At 43.3% G+C, this 27113-nt stretch overlaps 1 protein-coding gene across 2 annotated transcripts in view; it reads right to left on the reverse strand.

Annotated features, from left to right (window-relative positions):
- Positions 1 to 3003: 3003 nt before the first annotated feature.
- LRRC1 (leucine rich repeat containing 1) overlaps positions 3004 to 27113 on the reverse strand; it is a 225013-nt gene continuing 200903 nt past the window's right edge. Inside the window, exons 11-14 of one of the 2 annotated variants that reach the window (XM_077290021.1) lie at positions 16110 to 16225; positions 12682 to 12857; positions 9001 to 9137; positions 3004 to 7311 (exon numbers count right to left, since the gene is read on the reverse strand). In XM_077290021.1, the coding sequence (XP_077146136.1) occupies positions 7153 to 7311; positions 9001 to 9137; positions 12682 to 12857; positions 16110 to 16225 (588 nt within the window). In that variant the 3' untranslated portion in view covers positions 3004 to 7152. The remainder of the gene's footprint in view (positions 7312 to 9000; positions 9138 to 12681; positions 12858 to 16109; positions 16226 to 27113) is intronic. The other variant, XM_077290023.1, reaches the window with a different exon arrangement.

Consider the following 27113-nt stretch of genomic DNA (forward strand, 5'->3'; position numbering starts at 1 on the left):
AAACCAGTGCTTTCAGACCTCAAATAATGCAAAGAAAACAAGTTCATAATCATTTAGAAACAACAATACTAATGTTAACTCAGGAAGGGATCAGAAATCAATATTTTCTGGCATGGCGCAAACATTTAAGCAGTTCTTTGTTTGATGGCTTGTGACTATCCATCATCCTCTTGATTACATTCCAGAGGTTTCCAGTGCCTTTCCAGAATATAATTAAATCGTCAATGAAGCTACGGGTAATATAATATATTGTTGCAGTAAGGTAGCTGACACAAGGGGGATGAGGACTCGACGAACCCTATGAAAAAGATTTGCAAAACTTGGGATACCCGAGTCCCCATCGCGGTGCCAAGCCGCTGTATAAACAATTGCCCCTAGAAACTTGTGTATAAAATTTATTTGGCACATGAATTTTGTTAGATTCCTCAGAGTGCAAAATCCTGCATATCTGAGTATCTGGGTGTGTCTGAAAAACAGATCTTTCAGCCCCAACCCAAATTGACATGCAGGGTTATCTGCTATAAAATATGTTCAGATAGATCTGTTTATATGCATGACATTATACCTGAGGAAGACTTCAAGAAGTCGAAACTGGTTGTATTTTAGTTTGAAATAAAAATCATCCTTGAATCAGAATATAGAGTTCCATCATCATTATTTAGGAGCATGTATTGCTGGGAAAAACAATTACAAAGTAAAATCCTTATATAGTGGGGAAAATAAGTATTTGATCCCTTGCTGATTTTGTAAGTTTGCCCACTGGTAAAGACATGAACAGTCTAATTTCAAAGGTAGGCTAATTTTAACATTGAGAGATAGAATATCAAAAATAAAATCCAGAAAATCATTGTATAAATTATATAAGTATTTAATCCCTCTAGCAAACAAGACTTAATACTTGGTGGCAAAACCCTTGTTGGCAAGCACAGCAGTCAGACGTTTTTTGTAGTTGATGATAAGGTTTGCGCACATGTCAGGAGGAATATTGGTCTACTCTTTGCAGATCATCTCTAAATCATTAAGATTTTGAGGCTGTCGCTTGGCAACTCAGACCTTCAACTCCCTCCAAGTTTTCTATGGGACCAAGATCTGGAGACTGGCTAGTCCACTCCATGACCTAAATGTGCTTCTTTTTGAGCCACTCTATTGTTGCCTTGGCTGTATGTTTGGGTCATTGTATTGTTGGAAGATCCAGCCACGACCCATTTTTAATGTCCTGGTGGAGGGAAGGAGGTTGTCACTCAGGATGAAGTAGTCCTGTGCCCTTAGCAGAGAAACACCACCAAAACAATGTTTCCACCTCCATGCTTGACAGTGGGTATGGTGTTCTTTGGAGGAAAAGAAATGTTGCCTATGACCCAAACACGGCAAGTTGAGTTAATGCCAAAGAGCTCAATTTTTGTCTCATCTGACCATAACACCTTCTCCCAATCACTCACAGAATCATCAATATGTTCATTGGCAAACTTCAGACGGACCTGCACACGTGCCTTCTTGAGCAGAGGGACCTTGCGAACACTGCAGGATTTTAAACCTTTACGGCGTAATGTGTTACCAATGGTTTTCTTGGTGACTGTGGTCCCAACTGCCTTGAGATCATGTAGTTTTAGGCTGATCTCTCACCTTCCTAATGATCAAGGATACCCCATAATATGAGATTTTGCATGGTGCCCCAGATCAGCTGATTAATTCAGTCTGTGGACAGGAGTCTTTTATAAAGGTGACTATGTAAAACAGCTGTCTTTAATGCAGGTAACGAGTTGATTAGGAGCATCTAACTGGTCTGTAGGAGCCAGAACTCTTAATGGTTGGTAGGGGATCAAATACTTATTTCTCACTGCAAACGCCAATAAATTTATGCAATCTGATTTTCGGGATTTAATTTTTGATATTCTCTCAATGTTAAAATTAACCTGCCCTTAAAACTATAGACTGTTCATGTCTGTCAGTGGGCAAAATTACAAAATCAGCAAGGAATCAAATACTCATTTCCCCCACTGCACTTGAGGGCAAGCAGTTCACCATTGCTTACAGCCTGACTGCCCCTTTTGGAACTTTTTGATTAGTTTTTCACGAATGGCCCACAAGCCCCTATATAGCGTTCAACCAGTCTTTTAAATAGATGTATGCTGGTGTAGTAACTCTCTACATACAGCTTATAGCCTTTTTGTAAACATGGACTTATCAGCTCCCTAACGATTTTTCCAGATGTCCCCGGATAAGTATAAAACATCTTGGGGGGGGGGGGGGGTAGTTGGCCATCTTTCCACTCATAAATGTGAATAGTTGAGTGTATCCTGTCGAACTTGCACACATTTTACAGAGTTTTTTTTCCAAACCTTGCCCACTTAGTTGGAATAAATTGCTTGAGGTTCAGTCTTCCTTTGAATTTTACAAGACTGAATGCTCCTTTCTTTAACAAGCCCCATGGCAAATGTAAGTCCCCAAAAATGTTTCATTTCAGGCATCCATAAATTTGACCTAGCATAATAGGATTTTGGATTCTGACAAATTGAGAAGCATATAAATCTGTTTGGAGGACAATATGCTCTAGCCAGCGGTCAAAGAAATTAAAAAAGTTAACTGGTCCAAAGTCTTTAACCTCCACATTAATACCAGGAATGGCATTAAATTCAGGGATGAATAGAGGAGCCAAATTTGAAGCCTCCCATCTGGAAAATGCTACAATAGGTGGCAAAGCCCCTTGTGTGGCATGCACCAATTCACTAGGACTAGGGACAGCGCTTGTATTGGGCGTTGTTTCCTGAGTTGGAAGCATTTCTCCAGTAGCGCCATTTCTCCATTTGCCTTTCTTGTCCTGGTCCTTGTCATTTTTTTGAGGATGGACCAGAATCACTGCTCATTTCTGAGCTATCACTGTGGCTGAAACTAAAGCCCTCGAAATTCTCATTGCCATCAGACATTACACTTTCTTTACCATACGTCTCCTCTGCAGTATTAACCAGACGTGCCATTTTATTTCTTTTTTTATATAAAAAAAAATTATCAACTGCACAATGTTATATTTTAATAGAAAATGCACTTTTCAAATTATGTATATAGCATATATATAGTACGGTATATTGTATTTGCATGTGTATATTTGTACACAAATGAACAGGTTAATGCAATTGATTACTGTAAGTAATTGAACAAATAATTGATGGAAATACTAATAGTTGAATGGTAAAAATTGCAATCAACCCTAAACCATACTGATTTATTTAAATTTTAAGAATATAAATATATTATGAATAATCAATTTTTCCAATCAACTTACACTAAACACATGTCCTAATTGATGGGATTAACTAGGAAAGGGGGGAAATCTATACATTTGTGCGTGTTTTTACATTATGACACGATCACTGACTGACACAGCTGTTATCCGCAGCAATTAAACGGTTTGTTCTCCGATAGCTCACGGACAGAAAATCAGAGGAGAATCAGTGTTTTATATGAGGCAAATCATCAGGGAAAGTTGATTACTGCAACAAACTTTTCCAGCGATTGTTATCACTCGCTAGCATGACAGTGGAGTTATCAGTACCTGAACAAATCAGGTCTCGAGGTCAGGGGTCACAGCTAGCTATCTGCGCTGGAATCCCAATGCTTGTAGAATTGTGGGGTCCCGATCTCTTCGAGAACCTGGACCATAGAAAAAACATTGGTGCTACACAAAGCCCATAAAGCGCAGTCGTTTATCTACAGTCAGTGGTCATGAATGGTTAAATAAAATTAATGTGAAAAGTATTTATTTTCCTTAAAATTATCCCAATATCAGCAAAATATATATATTTAAATTACACCAAAATTAATGTCCATTTATCATAAAATAAAAAAGGCAAGAACTACTTAAGTACGTGAACGAGAATTCTTTTTTAGAGCAGTTAAAAGTGCTTTGATGGTAACACTCGAAAATGTGCCTGGTCAAAAACAAATAATAATAGCCCGGTCCTGAACTAGTGGGAAGAAAAAAAAAAAAAAAAAAAAAAAAGGTTTTACCTGCAGCGATAGTACTCATTTGTGGTTAAGTTTCAAAGCTTTTTACCAGTCTAATGTAATGTTTGGCTGCAGAGAGAAAATTAAAGCAAGTCCAAGGATAACCACGGATATAATTAGTGGATCATGCAATTCGTCTGGGTTATTTTCAGTGTCAAAGTGCTGGAGACTGATGAGAGCGGTGCAAGAGCTGCAATAAAAAAAACACAAAAAAAACCTGCAGGAGCGGTGCTTTACGTTAGTCTGCCTACTGTTTCTCGCTTCCAGTCAAATGAGTGGCACCAACAGAAGCGAACAGTCAGCGCTCCATACATCATGAGCGTGCGGTTATCACGCCCAATGAACCTCGACTGACACCCTGCTGTACAGCCCATGTGAGGAGCTGGATGTCCAGTGAAGCTGCGGGGAGGCCAACATTTTCTCCCTGTAGCTAATCATCACATTAGACAGCCAAATAGGTTTGAATTAGAATTTATCTGCAGATCAGCACTAAGACCACAAGTAAAAATTCATGTATCATTGAAATTATGATTTAACTACAAGACAAGCAAGGTTACAAAGAAAAAATTGATTTGTTATGTGTCGATAAAAAAAAAAATGATTAAACAGTCAGTTCTTATGTTCAATGGACCCCAATATCAAAAGAAAACCATTTCATTGAGATTTTCTGAAAACACAAGATCACAGAGCTCACACAGTTGGAATCCATTTCCTATGAATGGCTGTAAAGACTGAAGACCTGATACTTTACATATGAAAATAATTTAAATACAATTTGACATTACTTCCACCGGCATAGCTTGTGTAGGTCCTGCTTGTAGACAGATCACATTTTTAACACAGGAAATACAATTGTCAAGTCTCTGTTTACCGACAATTTATTTTATTATTTTATGTATGGCACAAGCCCATCTGATTACTTTGTGATAGAACCTCAAATGTGCCAAATGGTTTCAAGAGCTCCATTTATACATATATTCACATTCAAATCACAATTTACAATTAATACATTATTGCAGATACTCATTTCACACCGGCAACTTAAATGGGATTTGTGTGTTAGATGCAAGGCTTCCACCTACAAGCCGTATCACTTAGTCGTTAAAGCTGGTTGTCAGTACACAAGGCATCACAAGGCTGATTCGTAAGGCTTCAGTGGAAACAGATTATCACTTTACAGACATGTACAATATCAGAGTATACATTAAGATTTTGCACTTCTGATGTCAGTGTTACGCTGCCACTGGTTGACCTATTCTATAGAAATCCTGGCACAATGGTGGCATCATATGCCTTGATATGACACTAATTTAACATTGCATTACCACATACATGTCAGCAAGACTTAGTGTTAATAGGTGCAATGTTCTGTTACTTACTGGCACGATAATAAGGCTATACTTATCTTTGTTATACTGCTGAGGTAGAGCGTTACTTACGAATAACCAAAAACTGAATAAGTGGAATAAGGTCCCTCTTACAATCCAACCACCGTTGGTGCAATCACCAAGGAAGTCTTATGTATAGCTCTGCATTACTTTCCAGGAATTTTATGTACATTGCAACAATTGTGTAAAAAGAAAAAAAATCTAACTAAAAATTATTAGAAAAAAACCACCAGTTTTAAAAGGACAAGCCTAGAATGATTACCAACAGAAAATAATAATGTCAACCATGACCAGAGTATAAAATGAATGTATACATTTCCACAGTATAAGCTCTCAAAGCATATAAAAATATCCAAGTCAGTGCAAAAAAACCCCCCTAAAATAATGATGCCAACATGTTTGATATAGGACTTCAAGCACTGGTCCGCGACGATAAGGGTTTTATTGCTTTGGTGCAGGAAGCTCTAAGTGATACTGTAAAGCAGCCAATACTGTCCGAAAATCAAACCTAAAACCCTTCTACTACATTGTCAAATCAATGTCAAAAAAGTTTCCATGTCTTATGGAGGGTTTCATCACAAATACATACTCCCCATATAGAAGACTGATGCCAAGTACTCTTAAAAGGGATATCCAGGACCATAACTACTTTACTAGGGGCTAAGAACAGGCAGGTAGTTGCTACTTACCCATCTGTTCTGCCCAGTTCCGATCTCTGTGGTATAGAGCTGTCCCTGGCGATTCAGCAACTTCCCCTGACGTCTAGTTGACAGTGCAGCGGCTTCTCTTCCACTTTGCTCTGTTGATGGGGCTTGACTGCCGACGTCATGCTGGTTGACAACCAGCTCCCCACTGCCCAGCTGCAGGGAGCCAGTATCACAATGGCAGTGATGCTCCATCGACAGAGCAGCCCAGAAAAGCTTCTCTGCTGACGTGCAGCAGCTGAATCGCAGGCAGGAGCAGTTGGCTCCGGGTAGAAAAGGCAGGTAGTTACCTTTCTAAAATAAAATAAAATAGTCTGGGAAATTCCTTTGAGATAGCTACACCACACGGGGGAAATGCAAACTATCTCCACTTCTGAATGCTGAAAAAAAATGTAATTGCACTCTGTGTGGCCGGACTCTATCACTGCATAACTTGTTCACTCAATGAAGAAAATAAAATGGGCACATAATGACAGCAGTCTCTTAAAAATGAGTCCAAATCACGTTCTGCCCACCACTCCATTAAAGGTACATCTTAGTGGCACATATGCTTAAATTAAAATCCCAACTTCCTATATCCTAAAAAAAATAGCATATGTACCGTACTCAAATGTATGCTAAAGAAAATTTTTGCAACTTACTGCACCTTTTTCATATATACACCAGTAAAGCTGCCAAAACATTAAAAAAGTACAATTATCACATAAAACTGTCATTTATCCCTAAAAGGTCCACACAAAAAAGTGATAAAATATACTCCAGAAGTTAAAAAATAAAGATATTTCCAAATGTAAAAATTACAACTTAACAGTAGTGTAGTACTAGGTCTCAAAAACAAGATTGGGAAAATATAAAATTACAGCATTAAGTTAGAAGGTCACAGACGCAAACATCTGGTTGATATAAGGCACTTCCTGTCCAGATTTGCAGCATCTCAACACAAGTAGTAAAAGGAAGGATGATGATTATGTTCTGGTAAAAACAAGAGGCTGGGTGTGGTCCCGGGAGACATCGCGACAGTAGGGGGAAGACACAGGAGGTAAGATGGAGATGGCGCTCTATACAGACGTGGTCAATCTGTCAATGGAGTTATTGACCTCATTTTTGTTAGAGTCCAGGCCTTTAGCAGCATTCATAGTTGTACGCAGGTTCTCCACAGTCTTTTTCATCGTCTTCAGCTCACCTGGGTGCGGAGTAGCACGTCTCAGAAGAGTTGCCTTAAAGAGAGGATATAGATTTAATGGTATCAGTGTAATCCAGGAGAGGAGGATTTGTGCACCTTTTGCAGATTAGCTATAGAGGATTGTCTACTTAACCAGCAAAGAGTGAACGTGCCTAAAAGGGAATCTGCCAGTAGGATCATCTCTCCTAAGCAGTCTATGTAGATCACAGAACGTTGCATAAAAAATATCTTGATATCTGTGACCCAATGACTTAGGGTACTGTCTCACAGTGAAACACCAGAACACAGGCAGGGATGCTTACCTGTTCAAGGCCTCCAACAATTGCACTACCCAGGGTGCACCAGGCCCAAATGAAGATAGCGAAAACACAGGTGCAAATAATACCGATGCAGCCAACCTACAATCAGGAATTGGCTGCTTGGAGCACCCGTGCAAAAAAATAGTCTGTATGTGGCATGTTCACACAGGAATGCAAAGTATATGGTGAAAAGCCTATTAATGACGCCATATATATAGCGGGCTAACCATGATGCATCCTGTGTGAACAGAGGCCACAGTGTACAGAGCCATCTAGGGCCCAGGCGCACCCTGGAAAAATGTACAGTGCACCAAAAACATAACAATGTATGCAAGGTATTGGTTGATATTATGGCCACAATATTGAAGCTGCCAACCCACGTCAAGGGTCCTTGTATCTTGGCAGTCCTAATCTAAAAAAACCGTTTGGATCTTTAGAATCCAAGGCATTTATGAATCTGGACAATGAATCATTAGCACTTGTTTTGAATTATCTATGATTGCCCGGACCATGAGTTCTATCCATTTGCCTTTTGTCACTTCCACCTCTATTTAATGACAGACAGTCTGCCTTCCTGATCTACATGTCGAGACATGTTACGCCTCCTTTTCGTTAAAATAAGCTCTGGATGCAGACTCTCATGCAGATCTGTGTCCGGCAGATAATTCTTAACAGCTCAATTACATATTAAGAAAAAAGTAGATTATTCTGGAAAAAGACATCGGATCGCAGATATCAAGGTATCGTTTTATTCAAATTTAGATGACCTACATGCTCATATAGACAGATTATGAGGGATGATCCTAATGGTAGATTCCCTTAAAGCTATGGAAGAAAAGCGTTATGGACACAGAAATCGAGGACATGACTGTTGAAACTAAGTTCAGTTTGGTACTTTACGGAGGAGCTAATAATTTGTATACCTTCCCATCAGCTTGTTTTCCATCTATCTCCACCCTTCTCTGGTCATATTAAGCCAGAGCTGTCAATCTAAGAAGCAGGGGTTGGGAATGTTGGTGGCGACAGAGAAAACAAGAAGGTGGGAAGGTGTGCATAAATGATTGGTCCCACCGTTCAGCACCAAGCGCCTATACTGTGTTTTAACAGTCATCGTGTGTTGACAGAGTCCCTTTAAAATCAAGCAAATCCAGTAATAGCAGTAATTATTATGAGGTATTTACAGTAATCACAGCGCCCCAATTCTCATGAAGCCACCGCAGGTGTACATTCTTGGCATACTAAGAACAAGGTGAACTAGAACAGTGAATACATCCTCGCCGCCTATGTTGGCGAGATGTAAGGGGAATAAGGAAACAGACAACTAAAGCTCCAGTAGGTATTTAAACAGTTGATCTGTAACCTCTAGATAGTCATACATTAATGGATACAGAATCTGGATAAAAGAACACAAAATTGAAAGGTACCGTTTCGTCCTCCTCATCTTCTTTCTCTTCATCCAAGAATCGTATGGCACTTATTCTATTCATTGCTCGCTCATTCCAAGTGTCATCAGACATATCATTAACCAGACTCTCAAAGGCCCCACATCTTGGTAAATTGTCTATGGAAGAACACATTTAAATGAAAAGATTAAAGAACACAAATCGGTTTTATGTTTTCTTATTCAAGCAAGTTGAATTATAGACAAGTTAGACCACTTCAGTGTTTTATATTAATAATAATTAATAAAGTAATATAAGTGATTTGTGTAAAACACAAATTGAAACATTGTTGGTACATACGATTTTTGTAATATGCTACCACATTTGCCCTTTGTAGTGTTTTTTGAGGTGTAGAAAAAAATGATGCAAGGTGAGAATGCTTTCAAAAACAGAAGTACTGCACTGTGTGCACAATTAGGCAATTTGTATTTTTGATGATTTTATAACTGCAAAACTACAGAGCAGTCCATCAATCTAAAGGGTTATTAAACCAGAAACTTGAATATTTAAGTAAAAGTGAGGTTTTATCTATATTAGGAGAATATCTATGTGTTCATAATGATTGGGCAACTATTAGTGTGAGAATTATTTTGCAACTGAATGAAAACGTAAGTTTTCTTATCTCAGTTTATTTCATCTGTTTAGGTTAAAATAATAACCAAACTCAAAATGTGCAAATGTGCAAAAATATATTAAAAAAATAAAATAAAGTGCCCAATATAGCACCCTTCCCCTTTCAATAACAGTCATAAACCTTCCATCCATGGAGTGTCAGTTTCTTCATCTACTGACAGTCAACTTTTTGGGCAGCACCAACCACAGCCTCCCAGACACTGTTCAGACGGTTTTCCTTCAACGGAAATCTCCTGTTTAAACAAGGGCCCACAAGTTCTCTATAGAGTTTAAAGGTACCGTTACACTAAACGACTTACCAACGATCACGACCAGCGATACGACCTGGCCGTGATCGTTGGTAAGTCGTTGTGTGGTCGCTGGGGAGCTGTCACACAGACAGCTCTCTCCAGCGACCAACGATACGGGGAACGACTTCGGCATCATTGAAACTGTCTTCAACGATGCCGAAGTCCCCCTGCAGCACCCGGGTAACCAGGCTAAACATCGGGTTACTAAGCGCAGGGCCGTGCTTAGTAACCCGATATTTACCCTGGTTACCATTGTAAAAGTTAAAAAAAAAAACCACTACATACTCACCTTCTGATGTCTGTCACGTCCCCCGGCGTCCACAGGGTTACGCGCTGCTGCCGAGAGCTTACTGCACTGACTGAATGTGTCAGCGCCGGCAGCAGCGGTGACGTCACCGCTGTGCTCTGCTTTACGGCCGGCGCTGACACAGTCAGTGCAGCGCGTAACCCTGTGGACGCCGGGGGACGTGACAGACATCAGAAGGTGAGTATGTAGTGTTTTTTTTTTTTTTTACCTTTACAATGGTAACCAGGGTAAATATCGGGTTACTAAGCGCGGCCCTGCGCTTAGTAACCCGATATTTATCCTGGTTACAAGCGAACACATCGCTGGATCGGCGTCACACACACCGATCCAGCGTTGATAGCAGGTGATCAGCGACGAAATAATGTTCTGGACTTCTAGCTCCGACCAGCGATATCACAGCGGGATCCTGATCGCTGCTGCGTGTCAAACACAACGAGATCGCTATCCAGGACGCAGCAACTTCACGGATCATCGTCGTTCTCGCTGCAAAGTCGCTTAGTGTGAAGGTACCTTTAGTCATGGAAGATGGGGTACTTGTCACTACTTTTTCATCTTTAAGGCCTTTACTGGTTAGCCAAGAAGTGGAGTACCTCAATGAATGCGATGGAACATTGTCTTCTTCCTGTACCACTGCTTGAAGAAAGTACCTTCTAAAACCTGGTAGGTTTGGGAGATGATTTTGGAGTTCATCATCTTCAACCCCTAAAGGTCCAACTACCTCATCATTAATAATACCACCTTGCCGCTTGCATCTGAGTCGAAGTGGAAGCCTGTGTCTGTTTAGGCTACTTTCACACTAGCGTCGTGCACTGCACGTCGCTATGCGACGATGCAGCGCAGCGACGCATAGTGTGGAAGCGCCGCACAACGGGGGCAGCGGATGCTGTTTTACATCACATCCGCTGCCTCATTGTGAGGCGCGGGGAGGCGGGGGCGGAGTTCCGGCCACGCATGCGCGGTCGGAAAAGACGCTATCGACACACAAAAAAACGTTACATGTAACGTTTTTTTGTGCCGACGGTCCGATGCAACCGTCGCACGACGGTTGCGACGTGTGGCAATGCGGCGCACTGCATCGCTAATTCAAGTCTATGGAGAAAAAACGCATCCTGCAAGCAATTTTGCAGGATGCGTTTTTTCTACAGAACGACGCATAGCGACGTGCAGTGCAGTTCTCAAGCAGCATTATTTTATTAGAATGGCCATCTCACACTTTGCTTATGTGCAGGTCTAGAGAATTTCGCCAATACTCTTGCTCACTAGTGAATAATCCATAATAACTGGGATACTGTAAGGGTGTGGACTGCTCTGCCTCTGAACACAGCGACGTATTATAAGAACAGTGTTGTGCGCTCTTACTGCTCTTTATTGTGTCATGTGCAGTGTGAACTGTGTCATGCGGTTTTTAGGGCTGTAATTAGTGTAAAGTGTTGTAAGGTACTGATGCCGCGGTGTATATACTGTAAAGGTAATGTTTTCACACTCAGCTCTGGTGTAGAGAAAGTGTAGGATATAGTTTAGAGTTCAGGACATAGGGCAGATTAGACAGTGATAGGCATTGTAAGTGTAATATGCTTAGTGCATATTGTTAGACGATAGTGGCTGTAGTTAGTAGGTGAAAGGTCAAATGTGCCCAGCAATTGACTGCTGGGGCAGACAGTAAAGAGACAGTAAATGATTGGTCCAGGCCAAAGTGGGAGTGGTTAGTGCAGTAAAAGGCAACCACTTCCTGGTTTCGTCAGTTAGTGAGAAGAGTTCGTTGGTGACAGTTGCTAAAGCGAGTTTAAGGTACAGTGGGCTGAAGCATGGCAAAAGACGATCTAGTGGTATGAGGTGGCACAAAACTCCCTATAGACATTCTTGCAACTTCCAGAGGCAAGGGCACGAGTCAGGGGCTATGGAAAGCACAGACTTTACTGAACGGCTCAGTAAAGACGAACTTGTTAAAGCAAAGCGGGTGTCCCCTATTGAATGTCCAGCTGTTCCTGAATCTGGGAGACAGAGGAGGCCTGTGGCCAAAATGTGAATGAACTGCACTTACAGCACACGGGAACTGGGACACCGCTTAATTGTGGAGTGTCAGGGTGTGGGAGAACAACAGACCCTTGCCCATAACTACCCCCTGCACACTTTACAATACTGAGAGGAGCTTTAACATTAACAGTCTATTTTATCTCTCTTTAGTCATTAGTGATGAGTGAACGTGTCCGGATAAGGTGTTATCTGAGCATGCTCTTGTGCTAACAGTCTTCGGCGTGCTCAAAAAATATGTTAAGAGTCCACGCGGCTGCATGGATTGCCTACCAAGCAGGCTGTTGAACATATTCTTCAAGCATGGCGAAGAGCCTCAGTTAGCATACGAGCATGCTCAGATAACACCTTATCTGAGCACGTTCGCTCATCACTACTAGTCATGCATATCATGTTTAATACCTTGGCCAGAAGAATCAGCAGAAGGCATCTGTGGAAGTAACACACATGTCAAGACCTTCTCCCTGGTTTCAGGATCTTCATCTGTTTGAAACGTTAACAAAGGCTGGGACTGGTTATCTGATAACCATAAAGCCTTTAATTTCAGTGATGTCAATGATAAGGGTAAATGTGATAACCTGTAGTAAAGAAAACAAAACAAAAAAAACTGCTAGAGAATCATGAACTATTCTTGCAGGCCAACAATTACCTTCAGATACCATCCATGGCAAATGTGAAAAGAAAATAGAAATATACCTTATGCTTATATTTTACAGAAAAATAATTATGGACAAGAAAAAGTACATATTAAGTTGTTTGTGGTACACTTTCACCCGAAATCTCACCTACACATTGGTTGCTGGTATCTAACTTTGGGGATCAATATGTCTATTGCTTTCAAAAATTATTCAAGAACCTTACAGACAAGCATATAACGTTTAGCAACATGGATTCTGCAATGCTAAGTTTATTTCCAGAAAATGTGGATTGGTTAAAATTAACTTTACTGTAGAAAATCTCCTAAAGTGTTGCCATCTACATAACAGCCACTGATCCACATAAGAGGCCAGCACTTTGTGATCTGTATCACTTCTCCCCTATGCCTCAAAACTACTGGAACAACACGTCCATCTTGAACTGTCCTCCCATCTCTCTTCCTGCTCCCTCTTCGACTGCTTAAAATCAGGCTTCCGATCACACCATTCCACTGAAACTGCCCTAAGGTCACCAATGACCTCTTAACCGCCAAGAGCAAGCGACACTACTCTGTCCTCCTCCTCCTGGACCTGTCTCCTGCCTTTGACACAGTGGACCATTCCCTATTACTACAGACCCTCTCATCCCTTGGCATCACAGACTTGGCCCTATCCTGGATCTCGTCATACCTAACTGACCGGACATTCAGCGTCTCCCACTCACACACCACCTCCTCACCTCACCCCCTATCTGTCGGAGTCCCGCAAGGTTCAGTCCTAGGGCCCCTGCTCTTCTCCATTTACACCTTCGGCCTCAAACAGCTTATAGAATCTCACGGCTTTTGGTATCATCTCTATGCTGACGACACACAGATCTACATCTCTGGACCAGATATCACCTCCCTACTAACCAGAATCCCATAATATCTGTCTGCTATTTCATCCTTCTTCTCCGCTAGATTTTTAAAACTTAATATGGACAAAACAGAATTCATCATCTTTCCCCATCTCATGCAACTCCCCCCTCCCCCCCGGATCTATCCATTAAAGTAAATGGCTGCCCACTACCCAGTCCCACAAGCTCGCTGTCTCGGGGTAATCCTTGACACTGATCTCTCCTTCAAACCACATATCCAAGCCCTTTCCACTTCCTGCCGACTTCAACTCAAAAATATTTCACGGATCCGTACAATCCTCAACCAAGAATCTGCAAAAACCCTAGTCCATGCCCTCATCTCCCGCCTTGACTACTCTAACCTCCTGCTCTGTGGCCTCCTCTCTAACACTCTCGCACCCCTCCAATCTATTCTAAACTCTGCCGCCCGATTAATCCACCTGTCCTGCCGCTATTCCCCGGCCTCTCCCCTCTGTCAATTATTGCACTGGCTCCCTATTACCCAAAGACTCCAGTTCAAAACCCTAACCATGACATACAAAGCCATCCACAACCTGTCTCCTCCATACATCTGTGACCTCGTCTCCCGGTACTTACCTACACGCAACCTCCGATCCTCAAGATCTCCTTCTCTACTCCCCTCTTATCTCCTCTTCACACAATCGCATACAAGATTACTCCCGCGTATCCCCCCCCCACTATGGAACTCTCTACCCCAACACATCAGATTCTCACCTAACATGGAAACCTTCAAAAAGAACCTGAAGACCCACCTCTTCCAACAAGCCTACAACCTGCAGTAACCACTGCACAACCAGCCTACTGTATTCTCACCCATCCCTTCTAGATTGTGAGCCCTCGCGGGCAGGGTCCTCTCTCCTCCTGTACCATTGCGACTTGTATTGTTTAAGATTACTGTACTTGTTTTTTTATTATGTATACCCCTTCTCACATGTAAAGCGCCATGGAAAAAATGGCGCTATAATAATAAACAATACTAATAATCTGTAATGATAATATTTCTGCAGCCATCTCATATCACCAAAGGCAGAACTAGAAATTATCTGATACCTCTGATATAAATCTAAAGGCAGATAACACAGAATGACACTATAGATATTGATATGTGATAGACCTAGCCTGCCCTCTCTGTACAATGATCTCTGCGCATGTTACGAAGCATGTGCAGCACATTCTCCAATAGAGGACCGTTAACAGCTTTCTAACTCAACTTTGCTATGCTGTAAGAAGATTTGTGGCAACATTTTTTGAACTGTTGCAGCATAAGTACCTAAAAACAAGGGAAAGCAAGTTACAACAAAAAAGGGTGAAAAAAAAAAAACCTTTGCAAGGCTATGTTCATACGTTGCGCTTTTGCCGCTTTATTCAAATTTTAAGTGGGTTTTACAGTACCAGCAAAAGTTCATGCATACACATTGGTTTTTTTCTTGATTGGAATACTGCTGTGATTTTGCAAAATGCAGCAGGTCACTTCTTTCAGTAATTTTTCACCAATAGAAAGCAATGAGTGCAAAAATGCAGGAAAAAAGAAGGCATCAGGTTTTTCTGGCTTTTTGGTGCAAAAACCTTAAGGAAGTTGAATCATGATTTTTTGGGAGGCACTAAACTATCAGCATGCACAACAACAACAAAAAAAAAGCAGCAAGAATGCAGCAAATACTCAGGAAAAAAAAGCAGCAAAACCTTCATTTTGTAAGTAGCTTGTTTTACTGCCAAGAGAGGTTTTGCTTGCAGAAAACCCCCCAGCAAAAACGCAGCGTGTGAACATAGCCTTAATAGAGATACAATTTGTTCTGACTACACAAATTTGTTTCCCTCTAGAATAAGGAAAATAAGACTGTTGGCTGAAGGTAACACTTTCCGAATGTAGGACCTATTAGTACATCCCATGCCCTCACCATACCAGCTTTTAATAACAGTGACTGCAGTGGCTATGGTACATAGTGACAGTCAGGGGCTTGGTGATCTCCCAATGGCTGCCATGTTAGTCCTCACATGAGGCTCAGCTTCAATTTTGTATAAACTTAATACATAAATAATGAAAGAGAAAAAAAAAAAAATCGACTGCAGCGTCAAAGGTTAACAATACAATCTCTATATGAATATTTTAATACTCAGCAGTAGTAATATCCATTCATGTCCTTTGATCCCTTTATTGTCCTTGGTTGGATTTTGAACCCAGGACGCCATGCAACAATGCTAACCACTGAGCCACAGCACCGCTCACATTTTGGCAAATTTCAAAACATTTTCACAAGTTCGTGAGAATAGAATATTACCGGTTTCCTGCAACATCTAAGACATGGAGCTCAGTAGCTTGTGCAATTTCGGAAGGAATTCTCATTAATCTGTTTTCACGGACACAGAAAACATTAAGACTACAGCAGCCGCCAATCTGTAAGAAGAAAATCAAATGGCACAAATTACGCGGTTATACAACATCATCTGGTAATGAAGACTGGATAACAGAAACTTTTACAGCGATTGCATGCAGCTTTGAGAAGTCTCACACGACTTGCCTGCAATAATCTGTGGTGGAAGATTACTACTCCAAAAGGAATAGTGTCAACATTTTTTTTATTGTAAATAAAATTAGAATACAATCACTCAGATGGACAGAATTGTCCATAAGCATCAGAAATCAATTTGCACCAAATGCAGTTTTTAAAATGGCAGATCAATAACTCGAGGGGTGATCTAGTTTTACTGATAGTGCTGATATTTTGTATCATACTAGGAATGGTAAGGACAGATGAGACAAAGCAAACCCAATAATTATTATCCCACATATAAAAGTTATGCTACTTTAAAATGTTGCCCGAAAATAGATCTAGGCATATTACTAGGAAGCATAGCATTCCAAGTTCTCAGAGGTGTTCCACACCTAAATGTAACAGAAAAGGTAGGAAATCACATGAATCAAGGGTATCAGAGCAGATACTACATGCACTAGTTTCATCTGAGAAGACCCATGTAAATCTGTGTTCACCATGCGCCCTCTAGCTGCCACAATTACACTGATGAAAATATATGAAAATAATTTGAGATCCAGAATGACAAATACATATTAACGTCCACAATTACTAGCAAATAATATATTGTTCTTTTGCAGCTTTGCCTTTTAGTGCATAAGTGGACATTACTTGGTATATGATTGTACAACTGCAGCAAAAAAGGTCTTAAAAGAATAACAGAAGCGAAAGGCGAAACTGATAAAGACATCACTAAATAGACAATACATATCAGACTAATGTTGGCTGCCGCCCATGATACTGACGGGTTCGGTCAGCAGTCTAAGGGCTTAGGTCTCTCTCATTGCCAATCCTTTTGTTCTCCAGGAGATCAGCAGACACCAGAGATGTCTGGCAGCGGTTCTCCAAGAAAGCAGGAGTGTTCCACTAAACGAGCGCTCCTGTATATGGGAGAGGCAACCAATAGCTTGCAGGTGGACAGTGGCTTGGCCAATCATGTGACCAGCAGCCAACGTATATGGTGGCCTTACACGGGTGGAAAGACCTACTAGGAGGAGTACAATAACTAGGTGTGAAGATGCCCCTTCCCTCCTTTGATAGGAAAGTCAATGCAGCATTGTTGCTCTAAGTTTGCCCAAAGACATCAAATCTACTATATAATTGCCTAAGGGTACTTCCGTCTGTCCTTCTGTAACGGTTATTCGTTCGCTGATTGGTCTCGGCAGCTGCCTGTCATGGCTGCCGCGACCAATCAGCGACGCGCACAGTCCAGAAAAAATGGCCGCTTACTCCCCGCACTCACTGCCGGCGCGCCCGCATACACAGCTCACACAGGGTTAATGCCGGCGGTAACGGACCGCGTTATGCCGCGGGTAACGCACTCCGTTACCGCTGCTATTAACCCTGTGTGTCCCCAACTTTGTACTATTGACGCTGCCTATGCGGCATCAATAGTACACAATGTAATGTTAAAAATAATAAATAAAAAAAAAACCTGCTATACTCACCCTCCGCCGCCTTTCTCGCTCCTCGCCACGCTCCCCGGACCGCTCCATTACAAGCGTCAGCTTGCGGTCCGGTCCCGTCCCAGGGCTGGTGTGCGGCAAGGACCTGCCGTGACGTCACGGTCATGTGACCGCGATGTCTTCATAGGTCCTGCTCCCACCAGCCCTGGCACTTGCAATGGAACTCGGCTTCAGGAAAATGGCCGCCGCGATCTCGATCTGCGCATGCGCGGCATCCTGCGGCCATTTTCCTGAAGCCGAGCACTACCATCTGCACAGGATCCCAGGAAGAGGAGACACGGGACGCCGAGGAGCAGCGACAAGAATGGTGAGTATGATACACTACAAGGGGCCCTCGGATCGTTAGGTATGTTTATTTTTTATTTTTTGGCCCTGTGACATACGTGCCTCGGTAATGTACTACGTCGCTGGGCAATATCCTACGTGGCTCTGCTGTATACTACAAGGCTGGGCAATATACTACGTGGCTGGACAATATACTATGTGGCTCTGTGCAATATACAACGTAGCTGCGCAATATCCTACGTCGCTGTGCTGTATACTATGTAGCTGGGCAATACACTACGTGGCAGGGCAATATACTACAAGGCTGGGCAATATACTACGTGGCTCTGCTGTATACTACAAGACTACGTGGCTGGACAATATACTACAAGGCTGGGCAATATACTACAAAGCTGTGCAATATACTATGTGGCTCTGTGCAATATACTACGTAGCTGCGCAATATCCTACGTCGCTGTGCTGTATACTATGTAGCTGGCCAATAGACTACGTAAATGGCCAATATACTACGTGGACATGCATATTCTAGAATACCCGATGCGTTAGAATCGGGCCACCATCTAGTGATATAATGAATGAGAAACGAATGAACACCAGAAGATATTTTATCTGCAGTAATATAAAGTCAGATTACTTTAGAGGAAAACTTGGCTTCTAAACACATTTTCATTTGATCAAGTCAATACATGGCCTTGTGCAGGAGTAATATGTACAGAGATTAATGCACATGGCACGTCTGTTCTATTTTCCTCCAGTGACTTGTAATGGCTTCATCAGGTTTCCGTTTTATTTCCTGGATAGAAAAGTGCAGCATTGTCTTTCTTATAGACGAAAAAAGTGAGACCAGACAGAAAAAAAAAAAAAGTAAGTGGCTTAGGTGGAAAATTCAAGACTTTAGTCTTAAATTGAAGTGTTAACATCTTGGTGCAGACCTAATGAATTTGGCTGTCCATGCATCATGAAAATAACGGAAATCTATACAGGCTTCAGGCTAGTTCTCGGCTATAATATATGCAGAATGTTTTAGTTAATTATCATAAGTAGCAGCAGCAGCACCGCCTGTCACCTTTCAAAAAAGAGGCAAGACTGATGTCGATCAGCAAAAAAGTTGAACATTTATAGGCCAAAAGGGCATGCGGTAACATTTGTGACTTTGTAATGTGAGAAAAAAAAAAAAAGCTTAAAAAGGGGTATTCCCATCTCCAATATCCTATCCCAATATGTAGTAGGTATAATAATAATAGCAAATATCTCCAACTAGAAATGCAGTATAGTTTTTATGATTCGCTCGGTCTTTCATCATGTGAAGGCATTGCAGGACCTTTGGTATCTGTGGTTAAGTCCACTGATAAAGTGACAGTTAGCTACTTGCTAGTGGTCATTACCAATGATACCTAAGGTCTGGCTGCACTCAAAATTTACTGTTCTAAGGCAAGGAAATGTGCAATACATGAAATGTGAATAGCATAATGGCTTGGGAAATTTATGAAAAAACACATGAGATTCTTAGCACAAGATTTGGCCAAATTTTGAGTGCAGCGATTGATCTATTTGCTATATGACTTTTCTGGTTATGCACCAGTTCAGACTATATTGCTGTTCAGTCAGTTTTCTTATATTTACTATGTACTATTTTTTCTGACTTGAACGCCCCGCCCTTCACCATGCTGTGATTTTAATTACATCCAAACACAGTTGGTTCTGAGCTTCCTATAAATTCAGGCTTTACCATGTTATTAGCCATAGGTAAGTGTTCACACTAGGCAGTCAGCTTAGGTACCCATCCGTTTTGAGATTACCTTGACGTTTGGTGGATGGGCTCACAACTTTTGGCCAAATCTTGTGCTAAGAATCTCATGTGTTTTTTCATAAATTTCACAAGCCAGTATGCTATTCACATTTCATGTATTGCACATTTCCTTGCCTTAGCACAGTAAATTTTGAGTGCAGCCACTGATCTATTTGCTATATGACTTTTCTGGTTATGCACCAGTTCAGACTAAATTGTTGTTCAGTCAGTTTTTTTATATTTACTATGCACATGAGTAAAGACATCGCAAATCAAAAAAACTATACTGCATTTCTATTTGGAGGTATTTGCTAATATTATCATTCACGCATTCAGCAAAGCATCACATTAGACAAGCATCAAGTCAAAGAGCAGTTATTATATGGCAGTTAGTCAGGGCAGGAGTCAGGTAACCCACACTCTGCTCTCCCTTCTATCCATGTGCAATATCCCTATCCTCCTATGTTCCCTAGCCATCCACATTCACTGCCCCATCCCCCCTCCACCACGACTCATATACATCAGCTCCTCTCTCCTTTCCTCTCCCCTCCCATGCACTTCTCCCCTTCCTGAAAAACCTCAGCCCGTCTTGCCCAAACACACTGCACAAAAAAACTTCTTATAATTCCAAAAACGTCTTGCTTTTTATCTTCCTACTCCTACTGATTTTGGGAGACATCTCCCCCAACCCTGGTCCACCATCCCACAACCTCAACTGCTACCCTACCTCACATCAAAACCATTCTAACCTTATTAATATTACTTGCACTCCCTCATCTCCTTTTAATTGTGCCCTTTGGAATCCACGGTCTGTATGTAATAAGCTTCCTTTCCTGCACAACTACTTTCTGAACAACTCTCAATCTATTGGCCCTCATTGAAACCTGGATCCAGGATTCTGACACTGTCTCTCCTGCTGCCATTTCCTATGGTGGCCTACAATTCTCCCATTCCCCGAGACCCACAAACAGACCTGGTGGTGGAGTCGGCATACTCCTCTCCCCATAATGCACCTTCCAGGTCATCCTCCCAGCTCCATCTCGCTCATTCCCTTCTTTTGAGGTCCACACCATCAGGCTCTTCCGTCCCCTCTCCCTCAGAGTAGCGGTCATATACCGGCCCCCAGGCTCACCCACCCACTTCCTGGACCATTTCTCTGCCTGGCTGCCGCACTTCATGTCCTCAGAACTCCCAACCCTTATCCTGGGAGACTTCAACATCCCCATAAACATCCCAGCTTCTATCACTAACCACTTCGCTCGGCTTCTCACAAGCTCTCAACCTCTGAGACACACAATTACGGTAACACCCTTGACCTGGTCTTTGTCCGGCTGTGTTCAATCTCCTACCTAAATAACTCACCGCTTCCCCTCTCTTCCACAACATTCTCTCCTTCATGCTCACAAATCCTCGCTCACCCCAGTACCCTCCTACCTACCATTCAGTCAGAAATCTACAAGCCATTAACCCTCATACACTTTCAGACTCCTTACACTCATCACTGTCCCCAATCTCCTCTTTTTCCTGTCCTGATCTGGCGGTACATCACTACAATGACACTCTTAGAAGCACCCTGGACCAAGTAGCTCCCCTCACCATCAGACCTTCCAAACACAGAGTAAAACAGCCCTGACTCACATCACAAACCCTATTTCTCCAGCGATGCTCTAGGAGTGCTGAACGCTTATGGAGGAAAACTCGAACACCAGAAGACTTCATACACTTCAAATTTATGTTAAAAACCTATAACTCTGCCCTTCACCTCGCCAAACAGACCTACTTCACCACCCTGATCTCCTCACTATCCAACAACCCTAAGAAACTTTTTGACACCTTTCTCTCTCTCCTCAGGCCAAAAGCACAAGCCCCTATCACAGACATTTGTGCTGATGACCTGTCCTCCTACTATATAGAGAAAATAGACAATATCCGTCAGGAAATCCGCTCCCAATCACCAAGTTCAGTGACTCCCATACCTCCCTGCATCTACCCCGGCTCACTCTCCACATTTGATCCCATCACAGAAGAAGTCTCAAGGCTCCTCTCTTCTTCTCGTCTGACTACATGCACTACCAACCCCATTCTCTCATCTCCTCCAGCCTCTCTCTCCAGTCGTCACTACTCACCTAACTACAATCTTTAATCTCTCACTCTCCTCAGGCATTTTCCCGTCCTCCTTCAAACACTATCATTACTCCGTTACTAAAGAAACCCACCCTCGACCCATCCTGCACAAATAACTACAGACCGGTCTCCAACCTCCCCTTCATATCTAAACTCTGGGAGCGCCTAGTTTACTCCAGTCTTACCCGTTACCTCTCCATTCGCTCCCTCCTAGACCCTTCACAGTCTGGCTTCCGCCCCCTACACTCGACAGAAACTGCACTCAAAGTGACCAATGACCTTCTGATAGCAAAATTTAACGGTGACCACTCTGCTCATTCTTCTCGATCTTTCTGCAGTTTTCGACACTGTTGACCACCCTCTCCTACTCTCAAGGTTCCAGTCACTAGGCATTAAGGACACTGCTCTCTCCTGGTTCTCCTCCTATCTTTCTGACCGCTCCTTCAGTGTTCTGCTCTCTGGCTCCAGTTCGTCTCCTCTTCCTCTCACTGTCAGGGAACCTCAGGGCTCAGTCCTTGGCCCCCTTCTCTTCTCTCTCTACACGGCCCCAATTGGACAGATCATCAGCAGATTTGGCTTTCAGTACCATCTTTATGCTGATGACACACAACTATACACGTCATCCCCTGACTTTACTCCCGCTGTACTACAGAACACCAGTGACTGTCTGTCCGCAGTCTCCGACATCATGTCCGCTCTCCATCTGTAACTCAACCTCTCTAAAAACTGAATTTCTTCTGCTCCCACCATCTACTAACCTCTCTAAACCTGATGTTTTAGCAGGCGCGCTGTCTGGGTGTTACGTTTGACTCCGATCTCTCCTTCACATCCCATATACAATCTCTTACCCGCTCGTGCCGCTTACACCTATAGGACAACTCTAGAATCCGCCCTTTTCTCACCATGGAAAAAACAAAAACCCTCACTGTCGCCCTGATCCACTCCCGCCTGGACTACTGTAACGCTCTATTAATTGGTCTCCCGCTTACTCGACTTTCCCCTCTCCAGTCTATCCTTATTGCAGCAGCCAGGGTTGTCTATCAAGCTAATCGTTACTCAGACGCGTCCGCTCTTCGCCAATCGTTACACTGGCTGCCCATTCATTATAGAATCCAATTCAAAGCACTTGTTGTCACCCACAAAGCTCTTCACAGTGCTGCACCCCCTTACATCTCCTCCCTCATTTCTGTCTATCAGCCTAACCGACCTCTGCGCTCTGCAAATGACTTTCGACTACCCCTGCACTAATCCGTACCTCCTACTCCTGACTCCAAGACTTCTCCCGTGCTGCGCTAATCCTCTGGAATGCTCTACCCCAAGATATTAGGACCATTCACAATTTGCATAGTTTTAGGCGCTCCCTCAAAACACATTTGCTCGGAGCAGCCTATCACGTTCCCTAATCAAAGTCATTTTAGGTTTGTGTGTAGCCCATTCACTACTTCCATCTATCCCCGACTCCCTGAAGATGGCTGAACCATCATTGTAAATACATAATTGTAAATACACACCTGTACTTTGTATCTCCCCCGCTTCATTGTAGATTGTAAGCTCTCACGAGCAGGGTCGTCTTATGTTGCTTTAATTATTGTATTGTTAACATTGTTACTTATGACTGTTGTGTTTGAAACTGTTAAACTGTAAAGCGCCGCGGAATATGTTGGCGCTATATAAATAAAGATTATTATTATTATTACTACTACACCTGCTACATATCGAGATAGGATCTTGCAGATGGGGATACCCCTTTAATATCCCATATACTCCATATATCCACTTTTTGACAGTCTATTGATTACATACCATCAATTATACCAATCAATATACCATCAGATGACTAAGAAGCAAACCTCCAATTTATATGTTAAAAAAAAATCATGAAGCAGTTTCTCACACCTTTGCGAAGGAAAAAATATTTTTACGTTTTCATGGTTTCTTGACAACATTTCAGCCTGCAATCTCAATCACACACACACACACACACACACACACACACACACCTAATATATAATTGCCAATCGGTTCTGTCACAGCTTCCGGCGATTGTGTCGCTATCCCACAATCCACCGCGGCCAGAAGGCCACGAACTGCGCCTCCACTAGTGACCGCTATTCCGTAGGGAGATCAGTGGCGCTAGCGATAGCTTGGGCTCCTCTCCTCCTGCCACAGGGAGGTCAGCGGCGACGCTCAGCCAATGAGCGGCATGGGATTCAGCCAATGAGCGGTGCCGCGCGGCTTTGGCGCGGGATTCAAATCCCCCGCCAAAGCCGCGCAGCACTGCTCATTGGCTGAGCTGCCCGCCAGCTGAGCCAATGAGCGGCGCGGGATTCAAATCCCCGCCCCCACCGGCTGAGCCAATGAGCGGTGCCGAGCGGGATTTGAATCCCCCACCAAAGCCGCGCGGCCAGGGGCGGCTCAACCAATGAGCGGCACATGATTCAAATCCCCCGCAGGCTCATTTCACTGCCCTCCCGATGCAATAGCATTGGGCCTATTTCTAATAAAAATATATACAGTACAGACCAAAAGTTTGGACACACCTCAATTAAAGATTTTTCTGTATTTTCATGACTATGAAAATAGGGATTTTTGTGTTACTCACCGTAAAATCCTTTTCTCCGAGACGCTCATTGGGGGACACAGGACTGTGGGTGTATGCTTCTGCCGCCAGGAGGCTGACACTAAGTAAACGTGAAAAAAAGTTAGCTGCTCCTCCTCGTATACACCCTGACACTGGCTGCTGGAGACTCCAGTTCGGTGCAAAAGCAGTAGGAGAAAAAACACGAGAGATAATATAACAGCATAAATACAGAAAAAAACTTATGTCTAGAAAAGGTCATACTGACTGACAATATCCGATATTACCAGGGAGGGAGCTGTGTCCCCCAATGAGCATCTCGGAGAAAAGGATTATACGGTGAGTAACACAAAAATCCCTATTTCTCCTTCGCCTCATTGGGGGACACAGGACTGTGGGATGTCCTAAAGCAGTCCCTGGGTGGGGAATTAACTCACCAGTAATAATCATCCAGATAACGGATTGACTATAAGTGCGCCACTGCCGCTTGAAGAATCCTTCTCCCCAGACTTGCATCTGCAGAGATCTGGGAGTGGACATTATAATGTTTGACAAAAGTATGCAGACTAGACCAGCTCGCAGCTTTGCAAACCTGTTCTGCTGAGGCCTGGTGTTGAATGGCCCAGGAAGCCCCCACTGCCCTAGTGGAATGGGCCTTGATCCCAGCCGGAACCGTCACGTCCTTGGCGCGATAGGCTTCCTGAATGGCCGCACGTATCCACCTGGCCAGGGTGGATTTTGAGGCCGCGCAACCTTTCCTGCGACCTTCCGGAAGGACAAACAGAACATCAGTCTGGCGGAAAGGAGCCGTTCGAGAAATGTATCTCTTAAGTGCTCTCACCAGATCCAACGTGTGGAGAGCTTTTTCTACACGGTGCGTAGGTGCCGGACAAAAAGAGGGAAGAACTATATCCTCATTAATATGGAACGAGGAAACAACCTTCGGCTAAAAAGAAGGTGCTGGTCAGAGCACTACCTTATCCTGATGAAAACGCAGAAAAGGAGTACGACAGGAAAGGGCTGCCAGCTCTGACACCCGCCTTATGGAAGTGATGGCCACTAAAAACACGACCTTCCAAGAAAGGAAAGTCAAGGAAATATCTTGAAGAGGCTCAAAAGGAGCTTCCTGCAATGCCCTTAAGACCAAATTAAGGTCCCAAGCTTCCAAAGGAGTCTTATAAGGAGGGACCTTATGAGCGACTCCCTGGAAAAAAGTCCTAACCTGATGGTTAGTAGCAATCCTGCGCTGAAAAAGGACTGATAAGGCCGAGATCTGCCTTCTGAGGGCACTTGGAGCAAGCCCAGAATCCAGGCCTGCTTGAAGAAAGGCTAGAATGTTTGGGACGGAAAAACGCAGAGGAGGCAGTCCGCGCCCTCTACACCATGAAAGGAAAACTTTCCAAGTGTGATAATAAATTCTGGCTGAAACAGTTTTACGCGCACTGATCATGGTATCAGCTACCTCTTGGGAGAACCCTGCCTGAGCTAAAACCCAAGATTCAATGGCCATGCCGTCAAACGTAGGACCCCTGAGTTCTGGTGGTAAATCGGCCCTTGAGATAGAAAATCCGGCCGATCGGGGAGCCGCCATGGAACCCCGGAGAAGAGCTGTACTAGGTTCGCATACCAGGTCCGTCGTGGCCAATCCGGGGCGATCAGAATAACTGATACTCTTTCTAACTTGATTTTCTTGATTACCCTCAGGAGAAGCGCCAGAGGAGGGAAAAGATAGGAGAAATGGAACTGGTTCCAAGTCAGAACCAGCGCATCCACAGCGATTGCCTGATGGTCTCGGTACCGGGAGACAAATCTGGGTACTTTGGCATTCTCTCTGGACGCCATTAGATCCACGTCCGGGGTTCCCCATAGACGGCATATCTGCTGAAATACCTCGGGATGGAGAGACCATTCCCCGGACGCCAGACCCTGACAGCTTAGGAAATCTGCCGCCCAATTTTCTACGCCTGGAACGTGGACTGCTGAAATTACAGAGTGATTTTTCTCGGCCCAGAAGAGCATTTGTTTTACCTCCCGCATGGCTGCCTTGCTGCGGGTGCCCCCCTGGTGATTTATGTAGGCCACTGCTGTGGCTTTGTCCGATTGAATTCGGACAGGGCGACCCGCCAGGAGATGGTGGAAATGCTGCAACGCTAGTCGAACCGCCCGAATCTCCAAGAGATTGATGGGGAGCTTTGATTTTCGAGGAGACCAGCGCCCTTGAGATGTGTGGCGAAAAAATACTGCTCCCCAACCCAGGAGACTGGCATCTGTTGTGACTACCAGCCAATTGGTTGGGGGAAAGGGCTTCCCCCTGAGTAAGGATGGGCTGTACAACCACCATGAGAGAGCCTGTCTGACCTGGGGAGACAAGCGAAAACTGCGGTTGAGGGAGAGCGGGTTCCTGTTCCATACTGCTAGGATTGCCTGTTGGAGAGGACGGAGATGAAGCTGCGCGAATGGTACTGCCTCTATAGTTGCAACCATCTTCCCTAACACCCTCATGCAGGACC

The sequence above is a fragment of the Ranitomeya variabilis genome, chromosome 2 (genome assembly GCF_051348905.1).
Source record: "Ranitomeya variabilis isolate aRanVar5 chromosome 2, aRanVar5.hap1, whole genome shotgun sequence".
In the NCBI taxonomy this organism is placed as follows: Eukaryota; Metazoa; Chordata; class Amphibia; order Anura; family Dendrobatidae; genus Ranitomeya; species Ranitomeya variabilis.